Here is a 24180-nt window from a genome sequence, read left to right as displayed (position 1 = left end):
GTCCGGCACCCACCGTCCTCGCCTCGCTGGCTTAGTTTTCGAGACTATAAAAGGGGCGGTTTGCCCCAGAGGTGCCCCAGGAGGCGGTCCCTCGGGACCGGACGGGAAGTCCCTGCGGCCTCCGGGTCCCAGCGGGGTGGGGCGCCCTGGGCTCGCTGGCTCCCTCCTGCCTGCCGTGCACCGCACCGGGATGCCAGACCTTCTCCCCACCCCCCGGGAAGCCCTTCAGGCTGGCCGCAGCCACCTCTGAGGCAGCCCTAAACAACCACTCTGGATTTGAGATTTGAGCTCAACTCAACCCTGCCTCAGCCCCTTCCTGGCTGAACGACCTTGGGAACGCACCGGGCCTCTCTGAGCTTCGGATTAGTCTCTTCTCCTGCAAAAACTGAACTGATGCAGCTTCCCCCACGCAGCTAGAGGTTCAAATTGGATGATCCCCTTAAAGTCCTTAGCGGGGAGCCGGGGCTGAGCAAGCGCCGGTTCCTAACAATAGCGCGGTTGGGGGTTGCCCCTTCCTTCACCTAGGGAACTTTATATCCGTTTAACAGGGTGCTTCCAGGCCACCCTCTCTAGAACACTCCCCATCTTATCGCATCTCGTTTCCCACCTTATTTTCGTATTACACTTATCTCTATCTGAAATTCTGTCCTCTATTTACTGGCTTGTTGAACCCCATCCCCCTAAGTTTCTGACAGGTTAGGGTTCCCAGCCCGTTGTGGTGCCTGCGCCTTGGGCGAACATTCCAGTGCATGGACCCGCACGGGAGCGCCTGGCATACCAGGTTAGGCCCATAGAGCTAGAGCTTCTCTGGGGGCTGCATCCCACCCTGCCTCGGTGCACCCTTCCTTTGCATTTCCATCTCTGGCAGCCACAGCCCCTGTGACTCAGGCTGGATCCTTGTGAAAGACCCCAAGCTTGTCCCTAGGAGGCCTGGGGAAGCAGGTGGGCCCCTCTCCAGCTGCCATCCCCTCTGCCAGCCCCATCTCCAGGAGTCTGGGACCTGGGGCTTCTTCCAGCTGCCCAGTCTTGAAAGCCTAATTTGCAATAATCTAAAATAAATATATTTTTTTAAATTCAGAAACGTACTTCCAATGGATATTTCACTCTGTGGAAGGACTGTAATAATGAAGTTAAGTACAGATAGTAGGTGAGAGCATGGACCGTGGAATAAGGAAAATTAGGGCTCTACCCTGCTTTGCCACACACATGAGCTGTCCTGAGCAAGTTGCTTTATGTTTCTGGACCTGTTTGTATGTTTGTAAAATAGAGATGATAGTTCCTACCTCCTTGTAGGGTAGGAGGACTAAATAAGAAAATGAATGCGAAAGAAAATGAATAGCTCAAGGCTGAGCAAGCACACAGTAGGAGCTTACTGTTTAATAATAACAGTAACATTCTGTCATTTGTGTAGTGTTTTGCAGTTTTCAAAGCAGCTGCCTGGGCCAAAAGGAAGTTCCTGGAGGAGAGGAACCAGGACCCCGACACCGGCCCCGGGACCACAAGGGCAGAGGCACGGGCCCGCAAGTTGCGAGACCAAAGAACTTGGCTGGGGCTCCGTCCGCGAGGAAGCCCCCCGACCCCCGGCCCAGGCGCTGGATTCCCGGCATCCCGCCGGTACTCAGGTGAGAGCCGGCTCGAGCCGCGCGCGCCCCCGTGTGTCCTATCGCCGCAACAGCACCGTGACCACACCCAGACTCTCCCAGGGAAGTTGGTCACCGCTCACCTGGGAAGCCGCTGAGGGATGGGGCCACGAAACAGGACTAACGTGACTTAAGAAAAGCAGGGAAATGACGTCCCCGAGTGCAGACATGGCAACCGTAACGGAAGAGGAGATTGCGATGGGTGCGTCTGGGGAGCTGATGTTGCTGTCAGCTGCCGTAGGTGTTCTACGGGTGTCTGTTGGAGTGTGCGCTTGTCTTATGCACCCTTCTGTGTGTCTGCCTTATTTCACGGTGGCATGGGTTCTAATAAACCGGCAGGTGGGTGGTGAGAGGGAATTTACAGAGGCCAGCGTTGCATCGTGGGGGTGCCGGGAGGGGCCGGCAAAGGTGTCCCAGAGGCAGCCAATGCAGGGGTCTGGGCTAAAGAGCTGCCGGAGAGAGGGCCAAGAGGGTGACCCGAGGGGATTCAGCACAGTTGCAGTTCACAAGGCGCCTGCCTCCCCTCCAGCTGTCCTCCCCAGATTCCCACCCTGGCAGGTGCTGCTCTGAGTAGCTGGCTGGGAGTCTACTGACAGGCTCTGCCATTTTAGGCGACACACGTCCTGGGCCTCTGCCTTGCACTTCCAACACCCAGCTGTCGCCTTGCCCTGGGCTCTTAGCTCTGTCCCCTCAAAATTGCTCCTCTCCTTGGAAGCTGGGCCACCATGTCCCCTCACGCCTCGGAGAGAAGGGTACCCCAGGCCGGGACTCCATCAGGGGCTCTCCTGGCCCCCGCGTGGTCCACGTGCCCTTAGGCCAGGCTGACCTGGGCAGGGCTGGGGATGACCTGAAGGGACTGGACGTGCTGGGGTGGGGGTGGCGCCGTTGCATGGGCCAGGGGTGCCCCACTGGGCTTGGCCCTGAGCAGCATCAAGCTGGCCCAAGTCCCCAGGCTGGCTGGCATTTTCCATGGGCCATGCCAGCACCCAGGCAGCCTGGCAGGCGCTCAGCCTGTGCCTCCTGCATGGCCCCTCCTGGTCTGTGCCCACCTCCTCGAGGGCCAAGCTTCCCTGGCGCCCCAGGGAGAAGCCTTGTGTCTGGGTCTGTAGAGGGGGCCGTTAGCTATACTGAGTCTGAAGCAGACATCTCGGGCCCAGACTGATCTAGGGCAGGCAGAGAGCAATGCAGTGTCTGGGGTAACTGGGCCTGCAGACTGCCTGTCTTCGAATCCCAGGCCCCCCGCTTGGGAGTTGTACAGTCTGAGCCCAGTCCCTTCTCTGCTTGTTGCCCCATCTCTAAAACGGAGTAAGAAGCGGCTCCCCCCGCAATAGCCCTGACATGCTAGAACTGTTAGCGTCATCATTTTAGAGGAAAGAGAACAGGCTCAGGGAGGCTGGATTCCTGCTCCAGCGTCCTGGCCAGATAGAACGGGTGTTTGAACCCAATCATTATCTGAATCCAGTGGCTGGCCTGGTAACCACAAGACCACTCAGACGCCCTGGATGAGACCAGGAGCCTGCGCTTGCTGTTAGGAGGGGGAGGAGGTGGCCCGGCAGGCAGCCCTCCCCGGGGAGTCTGCAGAGATCATCCCAGCTATTTTGGGCTCTTGTGGGATGGTTGGGGCCAGGGGCCACGCTGGAGCCCCTCCCAGCAGCCAGTAAAAGGTCCAGCCCTCAGGACTCGGGGTCACGGCTCTATGCCAGGCAGGGGAAACGGTGGGCATGTGGGGGTGCCGCACCGGGGCCCCGGGCTGAGTGGACCCAGTGGGAACAGAGGGGCCTTATGTGTGTGGCGGGGAGGGTGGGCACCACGGGCCTGGCCATGGGAGTGTGGTGCTGGGGTGCAGCCCAGGATGTGGGTGGGGGAGGAGGTGAAGAGGGAGGGGAGGAACAGGCACATCTCTGTGCTGGGGGACACCTGCTCAAAGCCCTGCCGTCCGTTGTGGCTGCACGCGCTGTGGTCTCGGGAGCCTTGCAGCAGGCCGACTCCCTGCTGTAGCCCCTCTCTAGGCCCCCACCCTGTCAGGCAGCCTGACCTGGCAGGCTGCCCTCCTTAGCCAGAGGTGCCAGGAGGGGCTGAGGGGGCAGGGGCCAGACCCTCAGACAGACAGGGTGTGGAGCCTTCTGGACGAGGGTCTGGGGGGCCTGAGTCACTGCTGTCCCCAGCCAGCTTGGGGGAGTTCACTCCTGGCACTTCCAGGCCTGCCTCTTCTGTCTTCCCATACTTGGCTCCCCACCAGGTCCCCCTGCCTGGCCTGGGCTCCAGGCTCATCGGGCATCCCCAGAAACAGAGTGCTTACTGTCCCTGTGGCACTTAGGCAGTGCCCCCTCCCTCCAGTCTCCCCCAGCCTTAGAGTCCCTGCTGCTGGGGCTGAGTAGGAGATAGACGTGGCACTGAGAGAACCTCCTGCAGCAGGTGGACCCCCACCAAGCCTTCAGGCAACGGCGATGGCCCCTGGACAGGCTCCCTGTGTGTCACCACCTCTTAGAGAAGCAACGCTGTGGGCCCGCTCTTGGACACGCGGCCTCAGCTGGAGCCCAAGGGCCACCTCCTGGTGCGGTCCCGGAGTCTGCGGAGTAGATAAGCTAATAGGCTGGCTCTTGCTGGACAGCCTAGTTGTCAGACCCAGTCTCCTGCACTGCTGCCTGGATCACTGTGGTCTCTGCCCCCAGCTCTCTGTGTAACACAGTAACTCCTTCTGAGTCTCCCCTGCCAGCCACCCTCCCCCCCATTGCTGGGCCTGGCTTTCCCTCCTCTCTCCAGCTGTGTTTGGGCTGGGCCTGGAGTGCCTGCCTGCCCCTTGCCAGCTGCTGGGAGGGAATCTCAGCCCCCGAAGCCTGGCGCCAGGGCCCCAATCCTGACAGGGGTGGAGGAGCCTCGGGGGCCAGGTGGGGGCCTGTCAGCACTCATGATGGATGAGGGGTGGGGCGGGTAGAAGGCCAGGCTTTGGAGTCCGGCCACAGAGGGAGGTGGGGGGCTGGCCCCCTGGGGTCTGCCAACAGCACCTCTGCCACTCATAGCTGGGGGGCCTGGGTGAGAGCCCCCACCCAGCAGGGGTGCTTAAAGCGCAGAGAGTGTGTGCCCTCCCACTCCACTCGGCATCATGGGCACCTGGGCCTTCCCCACAGCCCTTTTCCTGCTCTGCTTGACTTCTGAAAGCCTGCAAGGTGGTGAGGGCAGGAGGCGGGCAGCTGAGGTTGGGGCTGGGAGGTCTAGGTACAGCACTGGACCAATGCTGGGGCTCCGGGTGTGTGAGGTCTGGCCTGGGCAGGGTTTTGGGGGGTTCAGGGATAGATGCCTGGGTCCTTCTCCCTCTCCATCTCTGGGGTCCCCACCCTGAGTCCGCACCTCCTTGCTCCCCAGGGCTACCTCCATTGTCTCCGGGCCTAGGGAAAGGTAAGTGGTCCCTGCTGGCACTGGGGTCAAGGAAGAGGGCCTGGTCTCTCCCCTAGGGGTCTGGGAGATCTCTGGGGCAGAGCCCCAGATGTTCCCTAACTAGTTCTGGGATCCAGATGTGGGGCGCAGGAGAGTACGGGTCCCTCACTGTCTTCATGGCAGACAGTCTTGTCCATAGCTCAAGTGTGGGGAACAAAGACACCCCACAGCTTTGGAACCAGGGTGAGTTAGGGCAGAACATCAACTCCAGGCATGAGACCATCCCAGAGGAGGGCCTTGGAACTGGGTCTTCAAGGGGGTCAAGCTGTGACAGGGAAGGGTAAGGACATCCTGGCAGTGAGAAGGGGCGAAGGCCCAGAAGGACGTAGGGCAGGAGGGGAGAAGACAAGGCAAGGGGCCCAGGGGCTGGGGCAGGTGGGGGCAGTGTCACAGAAGGGTCTTCACTCCAGGGATCTGGGGGGTCCTCAGGGTGGGAGAAGGGGCTCCCTCCTGAGACCTGATGCCCCTAAGCTGCAGGAGAGAAAAATTAGGGTTAGGGGGTGGGGCACCAGGAGGATGAAATTTCCAGGAAGGGAGGGGCCCATTGACTCTCCAAAGTAAGAATGGAGGGGAGAGGTGTTCGTGTGCCCGAGGAAGGTGCAGAGCAATCTGCCCCCAGGGATACGGCCCAAACACCTCCCTCCATGCCCCTGCCTCCAGGCTGCTCACCTGGCGCTATCCTCTCCCCTCCTGTGACCAGAGGGGAAACTGAGGCCCAGAGAGGGGGTTGCACTCATGCTTGCAGAGCGGGAGGGGTAGCATTCAGGTTGGGCCCTTTGCCCCCTCCTAAGTTAACCCCCTTCTCCGCCACCCACAGGCTTAGGGAGCCCCAGTGGCTACAGGTCAGGTACAGCTGGCTGAGAGGGTGGGCAGGGTGGGAGCAGCCGTGTCCTCTGAACAAGCGTGAGGCACCCCAGCTCTTGGCCCCTCCTGGCCCTTCAGGCTCAACTTCTTGTCTCCCCCTCCCCCCCAGCCCCGCCAGGCTACAGCTCCCCCAGTGGCCTGGGAGAAGGCGAGAGATGGGCAAATGGGATTTGGGGGTTAGGAGAAGCAGTGCTGACCCCACCCCCACCCCCCAGAGAAGTGAACTGTGACCCCTTCCGGCTGGCCTCCTTTTCCTCCTGCACACACTCCCCTCTCACCTAGGAATCCATCAAGACTGTTCTGATGTCATCTCACCCATGTGCCCCGCTCTGGGCACCCCCAACTCTTTCCTGTCCCTGCTTGTTCTCTGTGCCGCCCCCACTGAGCTCCATGCAGGCAGGGCAGGTCTGGCTCGCTGCATATCCTCTGGGCCTGCTGGGAGTGGGCTCCAAGGCCCCCTTCCCGTTCACCAGCTCGGCTCTCCACCCTCTTTGGGATGGGCCTACCAGAGCTGAATTCCCATAGGCCTGCTGCTCAGAATGGCTGTTGGCCAAGGGGGTGGGGGAGGCTCCTGGGACCCTCACCAATTCCCTGGATCTCCCCTGGCTTCAGAGGGACTGTTAAACCTCGGAAGCCAGGTGGGCACTGCCCAGACCCAGCTCTGTCTCCCCACCTTTCTCTCATACCCCTTATCTCCATCTGTCCCCCCAGGATTTGGGAACGGGAATGGGCTGGGAGCCCAGCCAGGTGAGATTGGTGGGCGCTGGGGGTTGGTTCTGTCTGTCTCCCTCCCAGGCCTTAGAAGGGAGGATCAGGATTTTTTAATGATTGAGGGGGCAGAGAGGGAGCCTTCCAGTTTGCTGTTTCTGGTGGGGTCTAAGGGTCCTGTACCCCCACCCCAGCTAGGACTCCAAACCTCCCCTGTTCATCCCTCCCTCTCCCTATGGGTCCTCCAGCTCAGAATGGCTACAGAACAGGTAGAGGTGGGCCCAGGGTGATTGGGAGCTGGGGTCAGGATTCTAGGTATTCCTGAAATGGGATCTGAGACCCTCACTTGATCCCCATCTCCCTCTCAGGCATTGGAGGGGGTGTGAAACCCCAGAAGCCAGGTGAGCCTCCCACCCTGTCTCTCTCCATCTCTGCCTTACCTCCCCCCTCCCCATTATTTCCTTTATTCCCTCCCTGAGCCCCTCCTGCCCCATTCCCCAGGGTTTAGAAACGGAAATGGGCTGGCAGTAGGGGCCTTCCCAGGTGCTGTCGCCCAGCCAGGTAAGGTGGGAGAAGAGCATGGGGCTGATAAGGCTGGGTCAGCATTGGGAGGGTCTTCTTCCAGGCTCCCCCAGGGCAGAACTGGTGAATCATTGGAGGTGGAAGAGAAGGACCATAAAAGTTTGGGGGGGGGGGAGAAGGGCACCCCTGTTTCACCCCCATCTCAGCTGGGACCCCAAAAGCCTTTTGCCTCACCTCTCAGCTCAGCATGGCTATGGAGCCCCAGGAAGAGGCTGGGTCCCTGGGATCCCCTCATCTACCATATCTCTCTCCCCAGGTTTTAGAGGTGGTGTGAAACCCCAGAAGCCAGGTGAGATGCCCCCTCCATGCCCACTCCTCTATCCACCTTGCATTCTGTCTGGCTCCCTTTGAAGCCCAGCCCCCTCTTTCTTATTCTTCTGGCTCTGTCTCCCCAGTATATGGAAACGGACTGGGAGCTGGTGCCTTCCCAGGGCTGGGAGCCCAGCCAGGTGAGGACACCTGGAGCCTGAGCCCGGGGAGGGAAAAGGGGGAAGAGGGGTAGAGTTGGAACAGGTAACAAGTAGGAGAGAAAGTTGGGGGTGGGGGGAGCCTCTCGGTCTCAACCCAGGCTTGGGAGGGAGAATGAATCCTCAGAAGCCAGGTGAGGGGAGAGCGGCCCTCTCTCCATGTCCCCACCTTGGGCATGTGTCACCCCGCTGAGGGACTGCTCCCTTCATTGGGCTGCTGCTGTCGTTCCTACGGCCTGAGCTGTGGTCTTGGGGAGGGTCTTCCCAACTTCCAAGCCCTTCTCAGGGCATGCTTCCTGCAAAGAACAGTTGAGGGACACAGAGGTCCTGAGTGAGGTCAGCACAGGAGGGGGGAGCCCCCCCCAGAGAAGCCACACTGGCCCAGCTCCAGCCCCGCCCTCCCTCTCTCCACAGGTCCTGTGGCTCAGGATGGTGGCCAGGGACCGGGTACGGGGTGGGGACTGGGGGGCATAGGCATGGGTGTGGGGGAGCTCCAGGCTCCCTCACCTGGTCCCCGACCCTTTCTCAGGAGTTGGAGAGGGCGTGAAACCTCAAAAGCCAGGTGAGCTGCACGCTGTCCCTATGTCTCTGTCTTCTTCTACCTGGTCTTCCGGCCTCCCCTGACTCCCTCTTGCTGTCTTCCCAGGATTTGGCAATGGGAATGGGATGGGAGTCAGAGCCCAGCCAGGTGAGGGCACCTGGGCCAAGCTGGGGTTCTGGGGAGGAGCTAGGGAGGTCAGGGACTGGAGGGCAGAAAACTGATTTCTGAGGGGAGAATAGGATGGGATGATGTCCACATGTAGCTCCGTGGCTCTGGGTGTTTCCCCAGGCCCTGCCTTCAGTCCCCCAGCCCCTGACTCTCCTCCCCAAGCCCACGCCTCACACTGCTTTTCCTCTCTAGGCCGAAGCACTGGTGATAGCTGGGGGCCCAGCCGTGCTGGGGCAGCTGGGGCGGGGGCACATGACTGGAGAGGTCAGGGTCTCGGCCCAGGCCTTGATTCCTAGCAGAGGGGCTCTTAGGAGCTCCTTAATTCCACCAGCGTTCAGGTGCCTGTCCTGGGCCAGCTAGCATGCCCAGTCCTGAGGGGCTTTAAGCTTGCAATGGCACATACCCTTGGGGTTTTAAGCCAGAGGGAACCACCCCGGGCTCCAGGGCTAGGTGGAAGGACTTGAGGCGGCTGGTGGCAGGAAGCATGGGGCTTAAACGTGGGCCAGAGGGACGGAGGGCAGCTGTGGGGAGCGGTCTGGGGGCTGGGTCCCTTGCTGCCTGCCTCCCCAGCCCCTCTCCTGTCACAGGCCCCATGGCCCCCTCCCCCACTCTGGTAGCCAGGCTGAAAGGAGGGATGTGTGAGGGGAGGGGAGGGGTCCAGGCAGCAGGGACGGGGGAGTCTGGGGGCCTATTTCAGCACCACCCCGCTTTTCCATGTCACCCCCCCACCCCCCCAATAGATCTCGCAGCTCAGAATAGCTTTGGACCAGGGGTAGCAAGGGGATGGGGTTGAAGCTGGGAGCCAGGGCTGGGCTTCTGGCTCCCTCATCTGCTAGTCTCTCCCCCAGGCTTTGGAGGGGGTGGAAAACCACAGAAGCCAGGTGAGCCCCACTCTTTGTCTCCCTGCCAGCTATCTCTTTGTCTATGCTTCCAAGCCCCAGATCCCCCTTATTCCCTCTTGCTCTGTCTCCCCGGGATTCAGGAATGGGAATGGGCTGGGAGGTAGTGCCTTCCCGGGAGTAGGAGCCCAGCCAGGTGAGGCTCTGGAGCTCTAGGAGCGCAGCCCAGGCCTAGTTCCGATGGCGGGGGGGTGGGGGTGGGGCGGGGACGACACACAGTCAGCCTCCTGGTCTTCCCTATGCCTGGGAGGACTGAAGCCACAGAAACCACATGAGACCCGCTTGCCACAGCCACCTCTCCCACCTGGTGTGAGCAACATTAGTTCAACAGACCACCAGGGGCTGGCCAGGTGGGAGACAGGCCCCTCCTGAGCCTGGGGTGCGCTGGGGTGGGTGGACAGGAAAGGAGCGTGAGTACAAGTGGCCAGGGGGTGCACTGGTGAGGAGCCAGGAGCATTTGGGGAAGAGGAGGCAGAGGCCAGGGGGAGGACCACTGGGGCCCACTGAAAAATCTGTGGGTGCTTGAGCTGGGGCCTCCGCGAGAGCTGCAGAGGGGGTACAGCCTCCGGAAACAGCTCAGAGGCTGAAGTGGTAGGGGCTAGTATGGACCCTGTGCTTGGTGGGGCGAAGCCATGTCACAGAGTCGGCCTCCATGGCTGGCTGATGCACGTGGTGGCATGACGCCCGACCAGAGGGAACCCAGGCAACATTCAGGCTCCCCAGGGAGTCAGGCCCCAGGGGGAGGTCAGGGGCTCAACTGGGTGGGGGTGGCAGTAGATTCCAGATTCCATGGGGAGCCTCAGAGAGCAACTGGCCCCACCCAGAGCCCCTCTTGCCTTCCATCAGGTCCTGTAACTCAAAATGGCTACAGACCAGGTAGGCACCTTCTAGGGCTCTGGGGACACCCACAGATGCGGACTGGGCCCTTATCTGCTCCCTGTCTTCACCAGGCTTTGGAGGGGGTATGAAGCCTCAGAAGCCAGGTGAGCCTCACCCCTGTCTATCTCCACCCCCAAACCGTAAACTCCCCTCCCCCATTCACACAGCCCCCATCTGTCCCCCAGGATTCAGGAACGGCAACAGGTTGGGAGCCCAGCCGGGTGAGACTGGGGGGGCTGGGGGTCTGCATCTGGGCACCCTCTTCCACCCCCCTCCAGGCCGTGTGGGGGCAGGGTCGGTAAATAATTGAGGGAGCACTGGAGGAAGCCTCCAGGATTCCAGCTTTCAGGCTTTGCTCTGAAGGGGGCACCTTCACCTCTACCTCAGCTGGACCCCAAGTCCCCCAACTCACCCTTCCTCGTCCCACAGTCCTAGTGACCCAGAAGGGATATGGAGCAGGTAGGAGCAGAGTGGGAGGACCCTGGGGAGGCCCTGAGATGGGTCTCCTGGGCCCCTGACCTGCTCCTGTATCTCCTCCAGGCTTTGGTGGGGGCATGAAGTGCCAGAAGCCAGGTGAGTCCTGCCCCAGTCTTGTCTGTATCCGTGAACCCCCTGAAGCCAGAGCACCCGCTCCTCGGCCTCCCTATCACTCTCTAGGATCGGGGAACCGCTGGGAGGCATGGCCTTCCCAGGGGCTGGGGCCCGGGCGAGGACAGGAGAGGGCTGGCTTCCACGTGGTGGGGAGATGGAGAGCTTAGCGTGTGGCCCAGTAGGCCCGGGGAGGGAGGAGGCGACCTGGCACCCATGTCTTCCTGACACTGCCGGCTCTGTCCTGCCTCCTCCTGAACCCCTGCAAACACTGCCCCTCACGTCCACCCCTGTTTCTCCTCCCCCGATATGGTAACGAAAATGGACCAGGAGCCTAGCTATGTGAGGGCAGCCAGGTCTGGGTCCCGAGGGGTTGGGAGAAAAGCAGGAACTGGGGGCACAGGAGACCCTGAGGAGAGGTCTGGCGGGGTTGACATCAGCCTCCACCTCCCCGAGCCTAGGTGGGGGGCGGTAAAACCCAGAAGCCAGGTGAGCCTCACCCCTGCCTATCTCTCTCCATTCACACCCCCTGTCTATCTGTTCCCCGCCCCCCCCCCGCCCCAGGATTCGGGAATGGCAACGGGCTGGGAGCCCAGCCAGGTGAGACTGGGGTGGGGGGTACAAGTCTGGCGTCCTGTCCTGCCTCCCTCCAGGCCTTGCAGGAGCAGGGCTAGCAAATGCTTAAGAGCAGTTGGTGGGGCCTCCAGGACCCCTGGTTCTGGCTGGGCTCTGAAGGGGGACCACAGGTGGTTCCCCTACCTTAGCCAGCCCCAACCCCCTGCTCATCCACCTCCCAGCACAGGTCCTCCAGCTCACAAAGGCTACAGAGCAGGTACTGATGGGAGAGGAGTGGAGGGCCTGGCGGGGAGCGCTTGTCCTCACCCAGGCCCTGTTCCGGGGGTCCTGCCAGACTAGGAGAGGGCGGGGCTGGCGATTGAATGCAGGCGGCAGGAGGCCCAGGAGGCCCTGGGTTTCTGGCCCTCCGTACCTGAGCCTCTCCATCCCCACAGGCCCTGCGGTTCCCGTGGGCTATGGACCAGGTAGGGAAGCGGGCGCTGGGGCCAGTTGCCAGGGTTCTGGAGAGGCCCAGAGATGGGGAGTAGGTCGCTCACCTGCTCCCATCTCTTCTTCAGGCATTGGTGAGGGCGGGAAGCCGCAGAAGCCAGGTAAAGCCTTCCTCCCTCCCCGTGATACTGTGACTTCTAAGAAGAAATAACCGATCTGCAGGCCCGGGCACAGAGCCCCTCAAAGCCTTGGAATTTCCTAAGTGAGGAGAGCTGTAGAGGTGTCTTTTATTATGTTAATGAGGTGACTTTTGGAGAGCCCCTGAGTCACCTAAGGTTGGGGGCTGGTTGCCAGGGGAACCCACCTTGTGATTAGAGGGTTGGAACTTTCAGTCCCACCCTTTGACCTCTGGGGAGGGGGCCGGCTGGAGATGGAAAGGGTCACAAGCCGGGCTAGTGTAACAAAGCCTCCCTAAAAACCCGAAAGGGCCAGGTCGGGAGAGCTTCTGGGTGGGTGACCCCGTGGAGGTGTGGGGAGGGCAGAGGCCCCTCAGGCCTTCCCACACGCCTGGCCTCTGCATCTCTTCTGTCCGCTGGTCCTGAGTTCTAGCCTTTATAATAAGCCTGGATTCTAGGAAGGAAATGGTTTTCCTGAGTTCTGTGAGCTGCCCTAGCAAATCAGTCACACCCAAGGAGTTGGGTTTATAGCTAGTGGGTCAGATGTACAGGTGGCCACCCGGGCTGGGGGTGGTGCCTGAAATGGGGGCGCGGAGACTGAGCCCTTAACCTGTGGGCCTGAGGCTGTCTGCAGGTGGCTGGTGTCAGAATTGAGTTATGTTGTCAGACACGCAGCTGGTGTTGGGAGAATTGCTTGGTGCTGTGGGAAAAATCCAGAATTGGGATCAGTGTTAGAATCGGGTCCCTACTGCTCTCTTCCCCCAGAAACTGTCTACTCCCCTCACTGCTTTCCCCTTCACAACCCACACCCTGTCTCCCAGTTTACAGGAATGGGCTGGGAGCTGGAGCCTTCCCAGGCCAGGGGGCCCAGCCAGGTGAGGGAGGCAGGGGCAGGGGAGGAGGGGGTGCAGGGCCCCATGGGGCAAAGAGTTGGGTCCTCGGGAAGAGAAGGGGCAGGGTGGGGTCCGCTGTCACTCAGCCTGTTTCTGTCTCTCCCCAGCCCTGGGAAGGGGCATGAGCCCTCCAAAGCTAGGTGAGCCCGTCCTTGCCCCTCTCCTGCCTTGCCCTGAAGTTGCCACCACCCCAGCCCCAGCCCTCATGCCTGCTTTTCTCCCCAGGATACACGCCAGGGCTGGGGCTGCAGCTCCCAGCAGGTGAGTGCCGAGGGGCTTCAGGAGGGGAGACAGGGCTCTTTCTTAGGAGCTTGAGGTCTGAAGTCTGAGGGGGCCTGTCTCTCCTGCAGCTCTGGGAAGGGGTGTGAAGCCTCAAAAGCCAGGCAAGTGAGAGACCCCCCCCATCTCTATCCTGCACCTCCTCCTGCCTCCTTCCAGAACCCTCCCAGCCAAATTACTACCCCTCATATTCCTGCTTTTTCTCTCCAGGATATGGCAACGGAAATGGGGTGGGGGCCCAGCCAGGTGAGGCTTCTGGGCAGGGCTGGGTGTGAAGGGAGGCGCCCCAGGAGAGAGGCAGGAGGGATATTGCTGGAAGGCAGAAGGTCTAAGTGGGCCAGCAGCAGGAGCCATGTTAGGTGGCTGGGTCACCTTGTCCCCCAAGCGCCACGGGAGTGGGGCTTTCTCTAGCCTGGCCAGTGGCCCCCCTTGGAAGCTGTGTCTGCCCTGGAAGTCACTACAGGCTGGTGGCTTGGCCAGGCTGAAGCTGGGAGAGCGGCCTGGGGCAGATGCTAGCCTGGGTTCACTGCCCTCCCCCTTCCTCCTCCATCTAGGTCCCTGCGATGGGAGGGTCCCTCCACTGCTCCCCAGGCCTCCCACTTCGGGGGTCCCTTCTGATAAAGGGGGCGGCTGGGGCCCCAAATCTCAGCCCTCTCCCCCAGGGCAGAATGGCAAGTTCCCAGGTCAGTGTGGAGTGGGGGGCCCTGGGGGGCACCAGGGGATCCCTGGTCTCAGGAAGGGCTGGGTCTAGCTGGGCTGCTTAGAAGCCCCCAGGGCCATTCTCTAACTGAGACTGAGGCTTGTCACCGAGAGCCAGCTGAGGGAAAGCCTAAACTCTGGCCCTTAGACCCCGCAGGACCCCATTAGGGCAGCTCCCCCCAGCCCCGCCCCCAGGGCAGGCTGCAGCATTCCCAACCCTCCCTGCCGTAAGCTCACTCCTATCCCATGGCTTTCTTCCTAGCACTGACTCCGGCCATCCAGTGGGGGCTGAAACCTCAGAAAGCAGGTGTGACTCCGTCTGCCCCCTGTCCCCAGACCAGATCAGGGTCACTCCTCCATCATCCTTGAGCCCCGGTCTGCCTCAGCTGTTCAGGCTCCTTAAGTCCAGGAAGCCCCTTCCCGAGTCTACCCGCAGTCTCTCTTGGTGCTTTCTAAGCCCATTTCTCCCGGTTCTATTTCCTGTCGATAGGGAGTATCCCTTCTTCCTCCTCAGAGCTCCTAATGTCCATACTTGGCCCCCAAGGAGTTAGGGAAAGTCTGGGTGCTCTCCGCTGATCTCCATTATCTTCACAGGATACCAGCCCCTGAATGGCTATGGACCAGGAACAGCACTGGGTGAGGAGGCCCCTGCCCTCCCCTCCTCTCCTGTCCCCTAGCTCAGGAAGAGGGGAGTCAGAGACTTCGGCTCTCTGACTCCTCCATCTCTGCCTCCCATTTCCTCTCTCTCAGGCTTTGGTGGTGCCCTCAAGCCTCAGAAAGTCGGTGAGCCCCCTGGGCCCCTTGGGTGCAAGCTGCTATCTTCCCTATGGCAAGCCCTGCTTGTCCATGTCTCTTGCCATGGCTGGCTCTTTCCTTATTGAACCAGCATGCATTCACTTGCAGTAGGCCATAATGATGGCCAGAGACAGGTGCCACCGTGTGTCCGGTGAGGGTCGGGTGGCACACTGAGGTACAGTCCTGGGGTGGAAAGGGAAGCTGCCAGAGGGAGGCCAGGACAGGCTTCCAGAAGGTGGGACACCAGAGGTTGCACAGGGTTAGCTGGCTGGGTGTGGGGAGAATGTCAGTTGCCTCAGTGTCAGTCTGTCTGTCTGTCTGCCGTCTCCTGTCTCTTCATGAGCTGGTCACCCTGAGCCCCTCCACCTTCCCCCACACTCACCCAGCCTTTCTCCCACTGTTGTCTTGCAGGTTTTGCTTACGGGAATGGTCTGGGAGCTGGGATCTTCCCTGAGGCCCACTCGCAGCCAGGTGCCTGGGAGTGCTGGGCTGGGGTGGGGGGCCCTGGGCTCAGGGGCTACTCCTGTCTCTGACCTTCTCCTCCCTCCTCCAGAGTTCCCCGGGGCCAATAGCTTTAGGAATGGTGAGTCAGGGACAGAGGACAGAGTGCAGGGGCTCAGGGGGAGGGACATCCGGGGGCTGGGCAGGAATCACTTGGATCTCTTACAGGGTATGGGGATGAAGCACCAGTGTACCCCAAAGCAGCAGTTCCAGGCCTTGAAGCAAATGGAAGGAAATGAGTGTTTAGGGGGTGAACCCTGGCAAAGAACATGGGGACCAAGCCAAGTCGGCAAGGACCTCTGAGGGCCTAGGAGGCTTGTGGCATCCTGGATGTCCCATACTGGTGGGCAGGGGTGCCCACAGTAGCTCTCCTTCTACAAGTCGGGCCGGGGCCCTAAGGGGCTCTTCTTGGCCCTCCGTGCAGCCCTGGGGCTTGCCTTGAAGCCTGGATCTGGGACTGGAGGCGAATATCCAGGGGTCAGGAGGCAGCCAGGTAAGGGGGTGTGTGGAAGAGCATCGTGTGGTTGTCAGGTGGGGCTGGAGGGAGCAGGGTCCTGGGCCTGTAGAGAAGGGGTAGGACAGGGACAGGAGGGCTTAGGCAGGAATGGATGGGGTTTGAGGAGAGACAGGTGGAGCAGGGGACCCTGAGCATGAGCCTGGACACGAGACCAAGATGGGGAAGTCACAGACCCCACGTGAGGGCCACTGGGGACTCCGTGCTCCCACCTTTTGTCCCTCCCCCCAGCGACCTATGGACAGCTGAGGCCAGAGCTGGGCCCTGGACCCTTCGGTGAGTGGCAATCTCCCAGGGCTCGGGGTGAAGCTGGGGAGGGCAGGACTCTGAAGCCCTTGTGACCCGGTGCCCTGGCTTATCTGTGCCTTAGGCAACCCTGAGGTGAAGAGAGGCAGCAGTGGCCCACTGGGAAATGGCTATGGAGGTGAGAGGGGTCACGGTGGCCCTGTCCCCTACTCGCCCTATGTCACCATCATTGCCCCTCCAGGCTGCACTGGGGCTGTCTCAGCCCTTGGGAGGGACAGCAGGCTCTAGGGACAGCAGGCTGTCATCTGCTGAGTGACTGATCTTAGAGACCAGAGGCGGGAGAGGGCTCAGGTCCCCTAGGAGGTGAGGAGGGTTCCAGACCTCATCAGGGCCCTGCCTTTTCCCAGGCCCCTGCCCTCTCGGGAAATGCTGAGCACCGAGGCTCTTCCACTGCCCATCCTGAGAGCCTCTGTACCACAGCCTGGTGTGTTGGGCGAGGACAGCCAGACTCTGAAGCTTGGCTTCTGGCCTGGGGTCTCCTGCGGGCTGAAAGTATTAATAAAGGCGACATGCTTCCCTGTTTGCCTCTGTGTGCTGTGCTGGGGGGATTGCTGGCTGGGGTGGGGGCAGCCTGGGCCACCCCCTCATTCATCCATTCCATAAACGGGACAGCACTTCGTCAGTTTAGTGGGGGAGTCACATCCAAGTTAGGGAGGGGACTTGTGCATTATTTATGTCTACATTTATAATCAACTTATTAGTTATTAAAGAAAAAATCTTTTTCTCTTAAGCCTTCCACTTGCTTCCCAATGTTATTGTACTGATTAATTTTATAATTTGGATGTAAAACTCACTTTCACATTCTCTGAATAATGCTGTTAGATTATGAGTTTGACAGATCTGACTTCCCCCTGAATATTTAGCATGCCTTACAAACCTGATTAACTCAATTCCCTTCTACACTTCAATTACACACAGAGTCTCCTTGATCTACAAATCCAACCAGTAACTTCTTCCTAAGCACTTAAGGGACCCTTGGAAATGAATAAATTAGTATCTCAGATTACTGAACGCTTTCAAACGTCTTAAAAAGCCAGTTACTAATCCAGTATCCATATTAGTGCTACTGTATTGCTGCTTTTTCTTATCCCATGATTACAAATTTGCTTGCCCAGAAATGCGGAAGCAAAGTACTGTTTTTACCTGGGCCCAGAACGGAGGTTGCACAGTTGGGGATTGACCTGCTATTCTGAACTTTTACTCAGAGACAGGCTAGTCCCACTCAACCACTCAACCGACTGAACCACCCAGGCACCCCCTGGACTCTTCCTTTTTCACAGAACTACTAATTCTTTGGGCGCCTGGGTGGCTCAGTCGTTAAGCGTCTGCCTTCGGCTCAGGTCATGATCCCAGGGTCCTGGGATCGAGCCCCACATCGGGCTTCCTGCTCGGCGGGAAACCTGCTTCTCCCTCTCCCACTCCCCCTGCTTGTGTTCCCTCTCTCGCTGTGTCTCTCTCTGTCAAAGAAATAAATAAAATCTTTAAAAAAAAAAGAACTACTAATTCTTTAAAAATATCCAAGCAGGGACGCCTAGGTGGCTGGGTCGGTTAAGTGCCTGCCTTCGGCTCAGGTCATGATCCTGGGGTCCTGGGATGGAGCCCCCCATCTGGCTCCTTGCTCAGCAGGGAGTCTGCTGCTCCCTCTGCCTGTGCTCTCTCAAATAAATAAATAAAATCTTTAAAAAATAAATAAATAAAATAACCAAGTAGTCAGGGTTGCCTGGATGGCTCAGTCAGTTAAACGTCGGCCTTTGGCTCAGGTCATGCTCTCAAGGTCCTGGGATGAAGTCTCTGCTCTGGGAGTCTGCTTCTCACTCTCTCCCTGCCCCTTCCCCTCCATGCGTGTGAGCTCTCTCTCTCTCTCTCAAATAAATAAAATCTTTAAGAAATATATCCAAATAGTCTCATCTTTCTCTGCCCCAAGGTGAATAAAGGTAGAATAAAGCACATCTTTTTACTGGTGTTAGAAAGAAAACCACAAGCCAAAAATGGAGCGACTTAGGCCAAGTCCCCAAATGGGGGGCTTACCACCTAACTTAATTGCAGTTCCCACCTCCCCCAGAAAGTCTCAACCGGTCAGTCAGGGATTCTCTGGTCAGCACCAATGAGTTAATGTCCCATGGGCCCTCACTATCCGCCCCCCAAAGGAAGATGAGGTAATCCACCTAAGACTCCTCCCCACCCCCCCACCTCCTAAGAGAAGGTGACCTTGCCTGGAAGGAACAATCTTTTCTTTTGCTAATAACTCCCTTGCCCCCTCCCCCTCCTTCCTATAAAAACCTTCCGTGCTGCACAACTCCTGGCACCTCCCTTCTACTTGGTGGGTCAGATGCTGCTCGAATCGCTTAAAGCCAATTAAATCTGCAAATTTACTCAGTTGAATTTTTGTTAACACTGGAGAACAGGATTAGAACAGCGGACTGTCTCAGTGAGGGCAATGGGTGATAGCCTTCCTAACCCACCTAGAAATGTTCTAATATTACTCTATATTCTGATTTTAAAGAGATTGACCATTCTCTCCTTTTCTTCTGATTGTCACCCATCTGTCATTTATATCTGTGTTAACAATAACGTAAATGCTCCATGTCATCAAATTCTGGTTTTGAATTATCTTTTCTTTAAGATAATTGAATGGGAATCTGCATAGGTCTTGACCCACGCCCAGGCGTCTCATTCCAGAGTCAACCAAAAGCAAACCTCCTTGGTCGCCGCGGGGCTGCACCAGCTCAACGGACCTGAAGGCCAGGTGGGGGCGCCAACTGCGCGTGTGCAGCGCCTGCTCGCGGGGCTGGTGAGGGTGGGGCCTGTGATACCGCGGGACGCCGTGATTGGTTGGGACCGCGGTAGGGCAGGACGAAGACCCTGACAGAGAGCGCTGCCGCCTCTGATTGGCCGCCAGGAGTAGCTCGTGCCAGCTGGGGGGACCCACGCGAAGGCGGCCAGCGCGCTGGCCCGTGATTGGCTGGGCCGGTCACTGCGCGGCGCGTGGCCACCCGTGGGAAGGACCGGGTCGCGGCGGCAGGCGGGCGCCGGGCCCCGGCGCGGCAGCGGCGGCCAAGCTGGCTTCGCGGCTCCCCCGTTCCCGCTCGACCCCGCGGCTCGCCCGCGCCCGCGCCCACTCGCGGCTGGGCCGGGCCCGCGCGTCGCTGTCGCTGACCCCGCCGCCCGCGCCGTCCCTGCCGCACCCGCCGCTGCCCGGCCTGCCGCCCGGCCTAAGCCCCGCGCCGCCGCCGCCGCCGCCCTCGGCGCTCGCCCTGGCGGAGCTGCCGCCGCTGCCCGCGCTTCCGCTGCGGCCCGAGCCCCTGGCGCCCTGGGGCCTCGGCGTGCACCTGGCGCTGCCCGAGCTGCCGCCCGAGGCCTGCGTGCCGGCGCCGCCTGCCGCCGCGCTCGCGCTGCAGGACCTGCCGCGCCTGCCCGCGCCCGCGCCGCCCCCCGCGCACCTGCCGCTGCCGCCGCTGCCCGAGGCCGCGGTCGCCGCCACGCCGGGGCCCGTGGGCGCCCGCGGCCGCCCGCCGCTCGTCGCCGAGCCGCCCCCCCAGCCGCTGCCGCCGCTGCCCGCGCGGCCCTCGCCCTCCAGCCTGCTGGCGCCGCCCGCGCCCCGCGCCCCCTGGTTGCTGCCCGCCTTCCCCCCGCCGCCGCCGCCGCCGCCGCACCTCTTCCTGTCGCCTCCCTGCTGACGGCCCGGCCCTTCCGAGACCGTCGCCCCCGAGGGGCTGCGGGGCGGGTGAGTAGGCAGCCCCGCCTGGGACACCCGGGCTGGGCGCCCTCACCGCCTTCCCCACTGGCGATTCAGAAAGCGTGGGTCAGAGCCCAGACTGGGCAAGAGGGAGGGAGTGTCAGGGGAGCGGCCCAGCTTTGGGGTGGAAGCAGCAAGTCTAAAAATAAATTCGTTTGAAGAATAGGGTCTTTATTCCATTTTCCCCTACCGCCCTACAGCAAGCCTCTTGCCTGGTTATTTGAGAACGTAACTCATCCCCTGTGCTGATAAGTGGGCTGCTTATCAGAACCGTGGGGACAGGGGCGGGGGTGGGGGGCGCCCACTGCACTTGGCTTGAGGAAATGAAAACAAGATTTGAAATGCTCTGACTGGATCTGAAAAATGTCTCATTTTCCCCTATAAAACGAAGGGTTTGGGTGCCATCACAAGGCCCTTCCCCACTATGTGTGTATGGCTTCTGGGAAACCCACATGCGGCCTTCCAAGTCTTGAGTCAGACTTTGAACTGAAATAGATCCAAGGGTTCTGCAGGCATGGGTGCCTCGGAAGAACAGGGGTGCTGACGGATGGCCGATACTGGGCCCTAGAGCCGCAGCATCACATGCAAGGGCTAGGTCGTCCCCACCAGGACAGGAAAGCTCCCAAGGTGAGTCATGAAAGGAAGCCCCTATTCTCTCCTCACCTTTGCTTGCCCTCGCCTCCACCCCCACCATGCCAGGCTCTCCCCAGCATGTGCAACCCAGAATAAACGTTCCCTTTGTTACTCAGGTGGCTTGGGCTCAGGTAACCAGGCAGATGTCCTATCTCAATGGGCTCTTCTACAGCTCAAGAGTGGTATCAGGAAGCCAACTTGACCTTGGGCAACCTCTGAGAGCCTGGGACCCACTAGCAAGAAAGGCAGCATACGAATTTCCTGTGACTACTGTAGCAAATCACGACAAACTGGGTAGTTTAAAATAAAAGGAATTTATTCTCTCAAGGTTCTGGAGACCAGAAGTCCAAAATCAAGGCATTCAGGGCTGTGCTCCTCCCAAGGCTCTCGGGGATGATCCTCCTCAGCCTCTTGGAGCTCCTGGTGGCCCCAGGCGTTCCTTGGCTTGTAGCCTTGTCCCTCCAGCCTCACCTCCGTCTTCACACAACCTTACCCTGTGTGTCTCAAATCTTTCTGTTTTTCTCTTTTGACACCTGTCATTGGGTGTAGGGCCCACCCTGAATCCAGAATGATCTCATCTTGAGGTTTTTAATTTAATTACAGCTCCAAAGACCCTGGTTTCAAATAAGGCCACACTCACAGGTTCCAGGACTTAAGACCTGGCCAGTGTTGGGGGCCACCATGCAATCATTACAGGTAGTGTCCTCCCCGCAGAGGGGCTGGCCCACCTCCAGAGCTGTCTTCCCAGCTTCCCTGACCACTGTGTTTGACACCCTCCCTCTTACTGACCTGGAGCCTTGGGTGCCCTTGCATCCTTTAGCAGGAGCCAAAGGCACAAGTACCTTAATGACTCCCTGTCCCCTTTCTTGAATTCTGGCTGAGTTCCCATTCCTGCCGGCGTGCTTCCTGCACCCCTCTGCATTCTGCAGCTCTCCTCTCCTCGCTCCTCGGCTAAGAGTCAGACAGGAAGGACAAGACTGAACGCATGCTCTTAAAGATCACAGCAGTGAGGTGAGGGGCGACCCCGCCCTCTGAACCCCAGATGAATAACTGCGGCCGGGTGAAAGCTGACAGTTCCGACAGATAATAAGGTTAATTGCTCTCAGATCCACGGAGTCTGACTAGGTTTGCGAGTGAAACGGCCATGGTGCCGTTAACAAGATACTCTCGTGTCACGTCAGTGCCTAGGGTGATCCCCAAGGTGCATGGGGTGCTCCCCACCTGGGCAAATTCTTGTAGTGACCCTGGGGGTAAACAAGGCAGACTTCTCCCTCCCTCTTACAGCCAGGAGGCAGCTGAGGTTACTGCGCTTGTGACTTGCCCGGAGAGGTCTGCCCCAGCGTCCCTTAGGCTGCCCACAGCAGGTGGACACAGACACAGGGAAGGTGCAGCAGAGGTGGGCTAGCTCCTGGTGTAATCAGGTCCAGATGCAGTTCCCTGCAGAGGCTTCCCAGCACAGGGTGCAGGGTGCCTGGAAGAGTCAGGGGAAGGAGGGAATGCAGGCGGGGGTGGGGGAGGAATGGGGCAAGATGTGGGTGGGGTGGCCTGTGGGGGGCTCCCGGGCTGCCTTTGGGGAAAGAGGCACCAGGAGCCCCAGTTCACCCTCCAGCACTGGGCTCTGGGTGCTGGGCCTTGAAGTCAGGGTCTGGGGCTCCTTCAGGCTTATCCTGTTTCTCCCAAGGACCCGTGGCCAAGTTCCCATTGCTCTCGGAGCTTGTTTCCTTGTCTGTAAAATGGGGGTAGACAGCTGTCATGGGACCCCAGGGTTTCATCTGCACCTTTTGTTTCAGGGGCCAGAGGATCTGGCTTTTCTACCCATAAAGTCTGGGGCCTTGGGCACCTCCCCAAAGCAGAGGCTGATGCTCCCTTGGGGTTGTGCCGTCCCCAAGCCCACCCCATACTCTTCTTGGCACCATGGTGGCTCTCGGACCTTCAGTTCCCCTCCTTTGTCTTTGGGCCACACTTTTCTCGAAAAGTGTGGTAGATGTTGGGATTGGAGTTAACCCTCTTCTGCCCTTCCCCCATCTAAGCCCAGTCCCGGCGGAGTGGCCCCACCCCACTGCCCTCCCAGAGAACAAAGTTCAGGTCCAGTTCTGCCACCCCCTGAAGCAGCGAGCGGGGCGAGGCTGCCCTCCCTTCCCCCGTGCCTCAGTTTCCCTCCACAGTAGTGTCTTGGGGCAGGTTTCCCTCCCCCACCTCTTTCCTGGGCGGAGGTGGCGGGGGTGGGGATTCCAGCGGACGTGTTAAAGTGCCATTGAGGTGGTAACCACCCCGAGGGAGTCCCCACCTCTCCATATCAATGGCATTCCAGCCCCATTTACAGTCCCCGCTGGGCCCCAACTTTAACCCTTTGGTTCCCAGATCCCACTGAGTCCAGGTGGACCAGGGGACCCAAGAGAGGGCCTAAGGAGGGCTGAGGGTGGGAAGGCTGTCCTGCCTGGGTGCCCCGGGAATCCACCCTCGCTGCTTACCCCTCCTACTGGCGGTTTGTCTGACCAGCCCTGGTGACCTCTCGACCTCCCCTTGTTCTCGCACAGCCTGCCCCACTTTCACCCTCCCTGAAGGCCTTGGGTGGGGGGTGCCTTGTCTTATAAAGAGGGAAAAGAGTAGACAGGTGGGAGGAAGCCGAAGCTGCCCCCCGCCAAGACAGTTCTGGTACAGATTGGTCTGGGGGTGAAAGGGCGGTGTCTTCAGCCTCTGAGCACCACCTCCCACGTGGCCAGCCAACCCCTGGCAGTGTGCAGGTCTTCTCTGCTTGAGTGTTGACATGTTGAGCCCAAGAGGGACTGGGATCTAAAACAGTGAGGGTCCTCCGCGGCACCCCACTGGTCCTGTCACAACGCTGGGGGTTTGGACCTATCTGTGGAACTGAGGGGTCCTTGGTGCCAGGCCCAACTGCAGGCTGACCAGCTCTCTGGGCAAATCAGGATGAGTTGGTCTCATTAAGCCCAGGGCTTTCTCTGAGCCTAGAGAGAGAAAAGACCCTGCGCTGGGCTGCCCAGGATGGGAGGCCCCGTGGGAGGGTTGCTGGGCCCCTCGCAGAGCCCCAGACCCGGGCTCCCTGCTGCCTCCTGACAACTGCTTCAACCTGTGTGTCCGGATTCCTCCAGGCCCCGAGGCTTGCCTCTATTTGTCCTTCTCCTCAGCCGCCCCTCCCGACCATGAAATCTAAGGCCCCAGGGGCTGGATGAGCTGGACAAACTTCCCGGAGATTCACCAGGCCCATCACAGCCAGCTGGCCCAGCCGCGGCCGGCTCTGGCCCCTTCCCACTCCCTGCCATGTCCACCGGGCCACGGCACTCTACCCTACAGCCCCACTCATGGGTGCTGGCCTCAGTCTCCATTTTAGCAGTTCTCTCAAGCTTCTTTTGGTCACTGACCCTTTTGCAAATTTGATGAAAATATAAACCTCTCTTCCCCAAAGTGCTAAAACCCATTCCCAGAAGCAGTGCACCCACCTGAAGTTAAAATCCTTTATAGAGTAAGCCCCACTGAATGGGCGAAGAGGCGCCCAGTGCACACCACTCCCAGGGCCCTAGAGAGGTGCAGTGAGTGACCATGTGTGCGGGGGTGGGGGGGTGGCAGCTCCGAGGCCTGCCCCCAGTGGCCCTGTTAGCTCCCAGGCCATCAAGGGGTGCCTCCTCATAGGGCAGACAGGCCGTGGGCCATCCTCAGGAGGTGTGGAAGTGAGAGGCTCTTCCAGATGGGGGCCCAGCTCTGCCTTAGAGGGTCTGCCAGCCACCCAGGAAAGTGTATGAAAGGAAGGAATTTTCATCAGCGTCCCCCACCCCCGTTCCTTTTCCCTCAGTTCCTAGCACCCAGGAAGGGGCTTGAGGGAGTACGTGACCCCCAAGATGAGGGGCCCATGTTTG

The 24180-nt window shown here is 59.9% G+C and overlaps 1 protein-coding gene across 1 annotated transcript; it reads left to right on the top strand.

Annotated features, from left to right (window-relative positions):
• The first annotated feature begins 1679 nt into the window (after nt 1-1679).
• Nucleotides 1680-16461, top strand: GREP1 (glycine rich extracellular protein 1). Its single transcript, XM_078074944.1, has 17 exons — nt 1680-1842; nt 10724-10756; nt 11336-11371; nt 11782-11811; nt 11905-11937; nt 12774-12827; nt 12953-12985; nt 13071-13106; nt 13679-13807; nt 14086-14130; nt 14418-14459; nt 14574-14606; nt 15030-15089; nt 15544-15612; nt 15865-15909; nt 16004-16057; nt 16287-16461. The coding sequence occupies exons 1-17, from the start codon at nt 1788-1790 to the stop codon at nt 16310-16312; spliced, it is 813 nt and encodes a 270-aa protein (XP_077931070.1). The 5' UTR covers nt 1680-1787; the 3' UTR covers nt 16313-16461.
• The last annotated feature ends 7719 nt before the right edge of the window (nt 16462-24180 follow it).

The sequence above is a fragment of the Halichoerus grypus genome, chromosome 6, assembly GCF_964656455.1.
Source record: "Halichoerus grypus chromosome 6, mHalGry1.hap1.1, whole genome shotgun sequence".
Classification (NCBI taxonomy): Eukaryota; Metazoa; Chordata; class Mammalia; order Carnivora; family Phocidae; genus Halichoerus; species Halichoerus grypus.
The sequence above is the reverse complement of the archived record's forward strand: the minus strand, read 5'-3'. Positions and strand labels throughout refer to the sequence as shown.

Excerpts from the sequence above, each read along its gene's own strand:
- GREP1 (XM_078074944.1), top strand. The coding sequence starts at position 1,788 with ATGACGTCCCCGAGTGCAGACATGGCAACCGTAACGGAAGAGGAGATT. Across the intron at positions 1,843-10,723 it reads GGAAGAGGAGATTGCGATGG|GCTTTGGTGGGGGCATGAAG; the intron begins GTGCGTCTGGGG and ends TATCTCCTCCAG. Across the intron at positions 12,828-12,952 it reads AGGCCAGGGGGCCCAGCCAG|CCCTGGGAAGGGGCATGAGC; the intron begins GTGAGGGAGGCA and ends GTCTCTCCCCAG.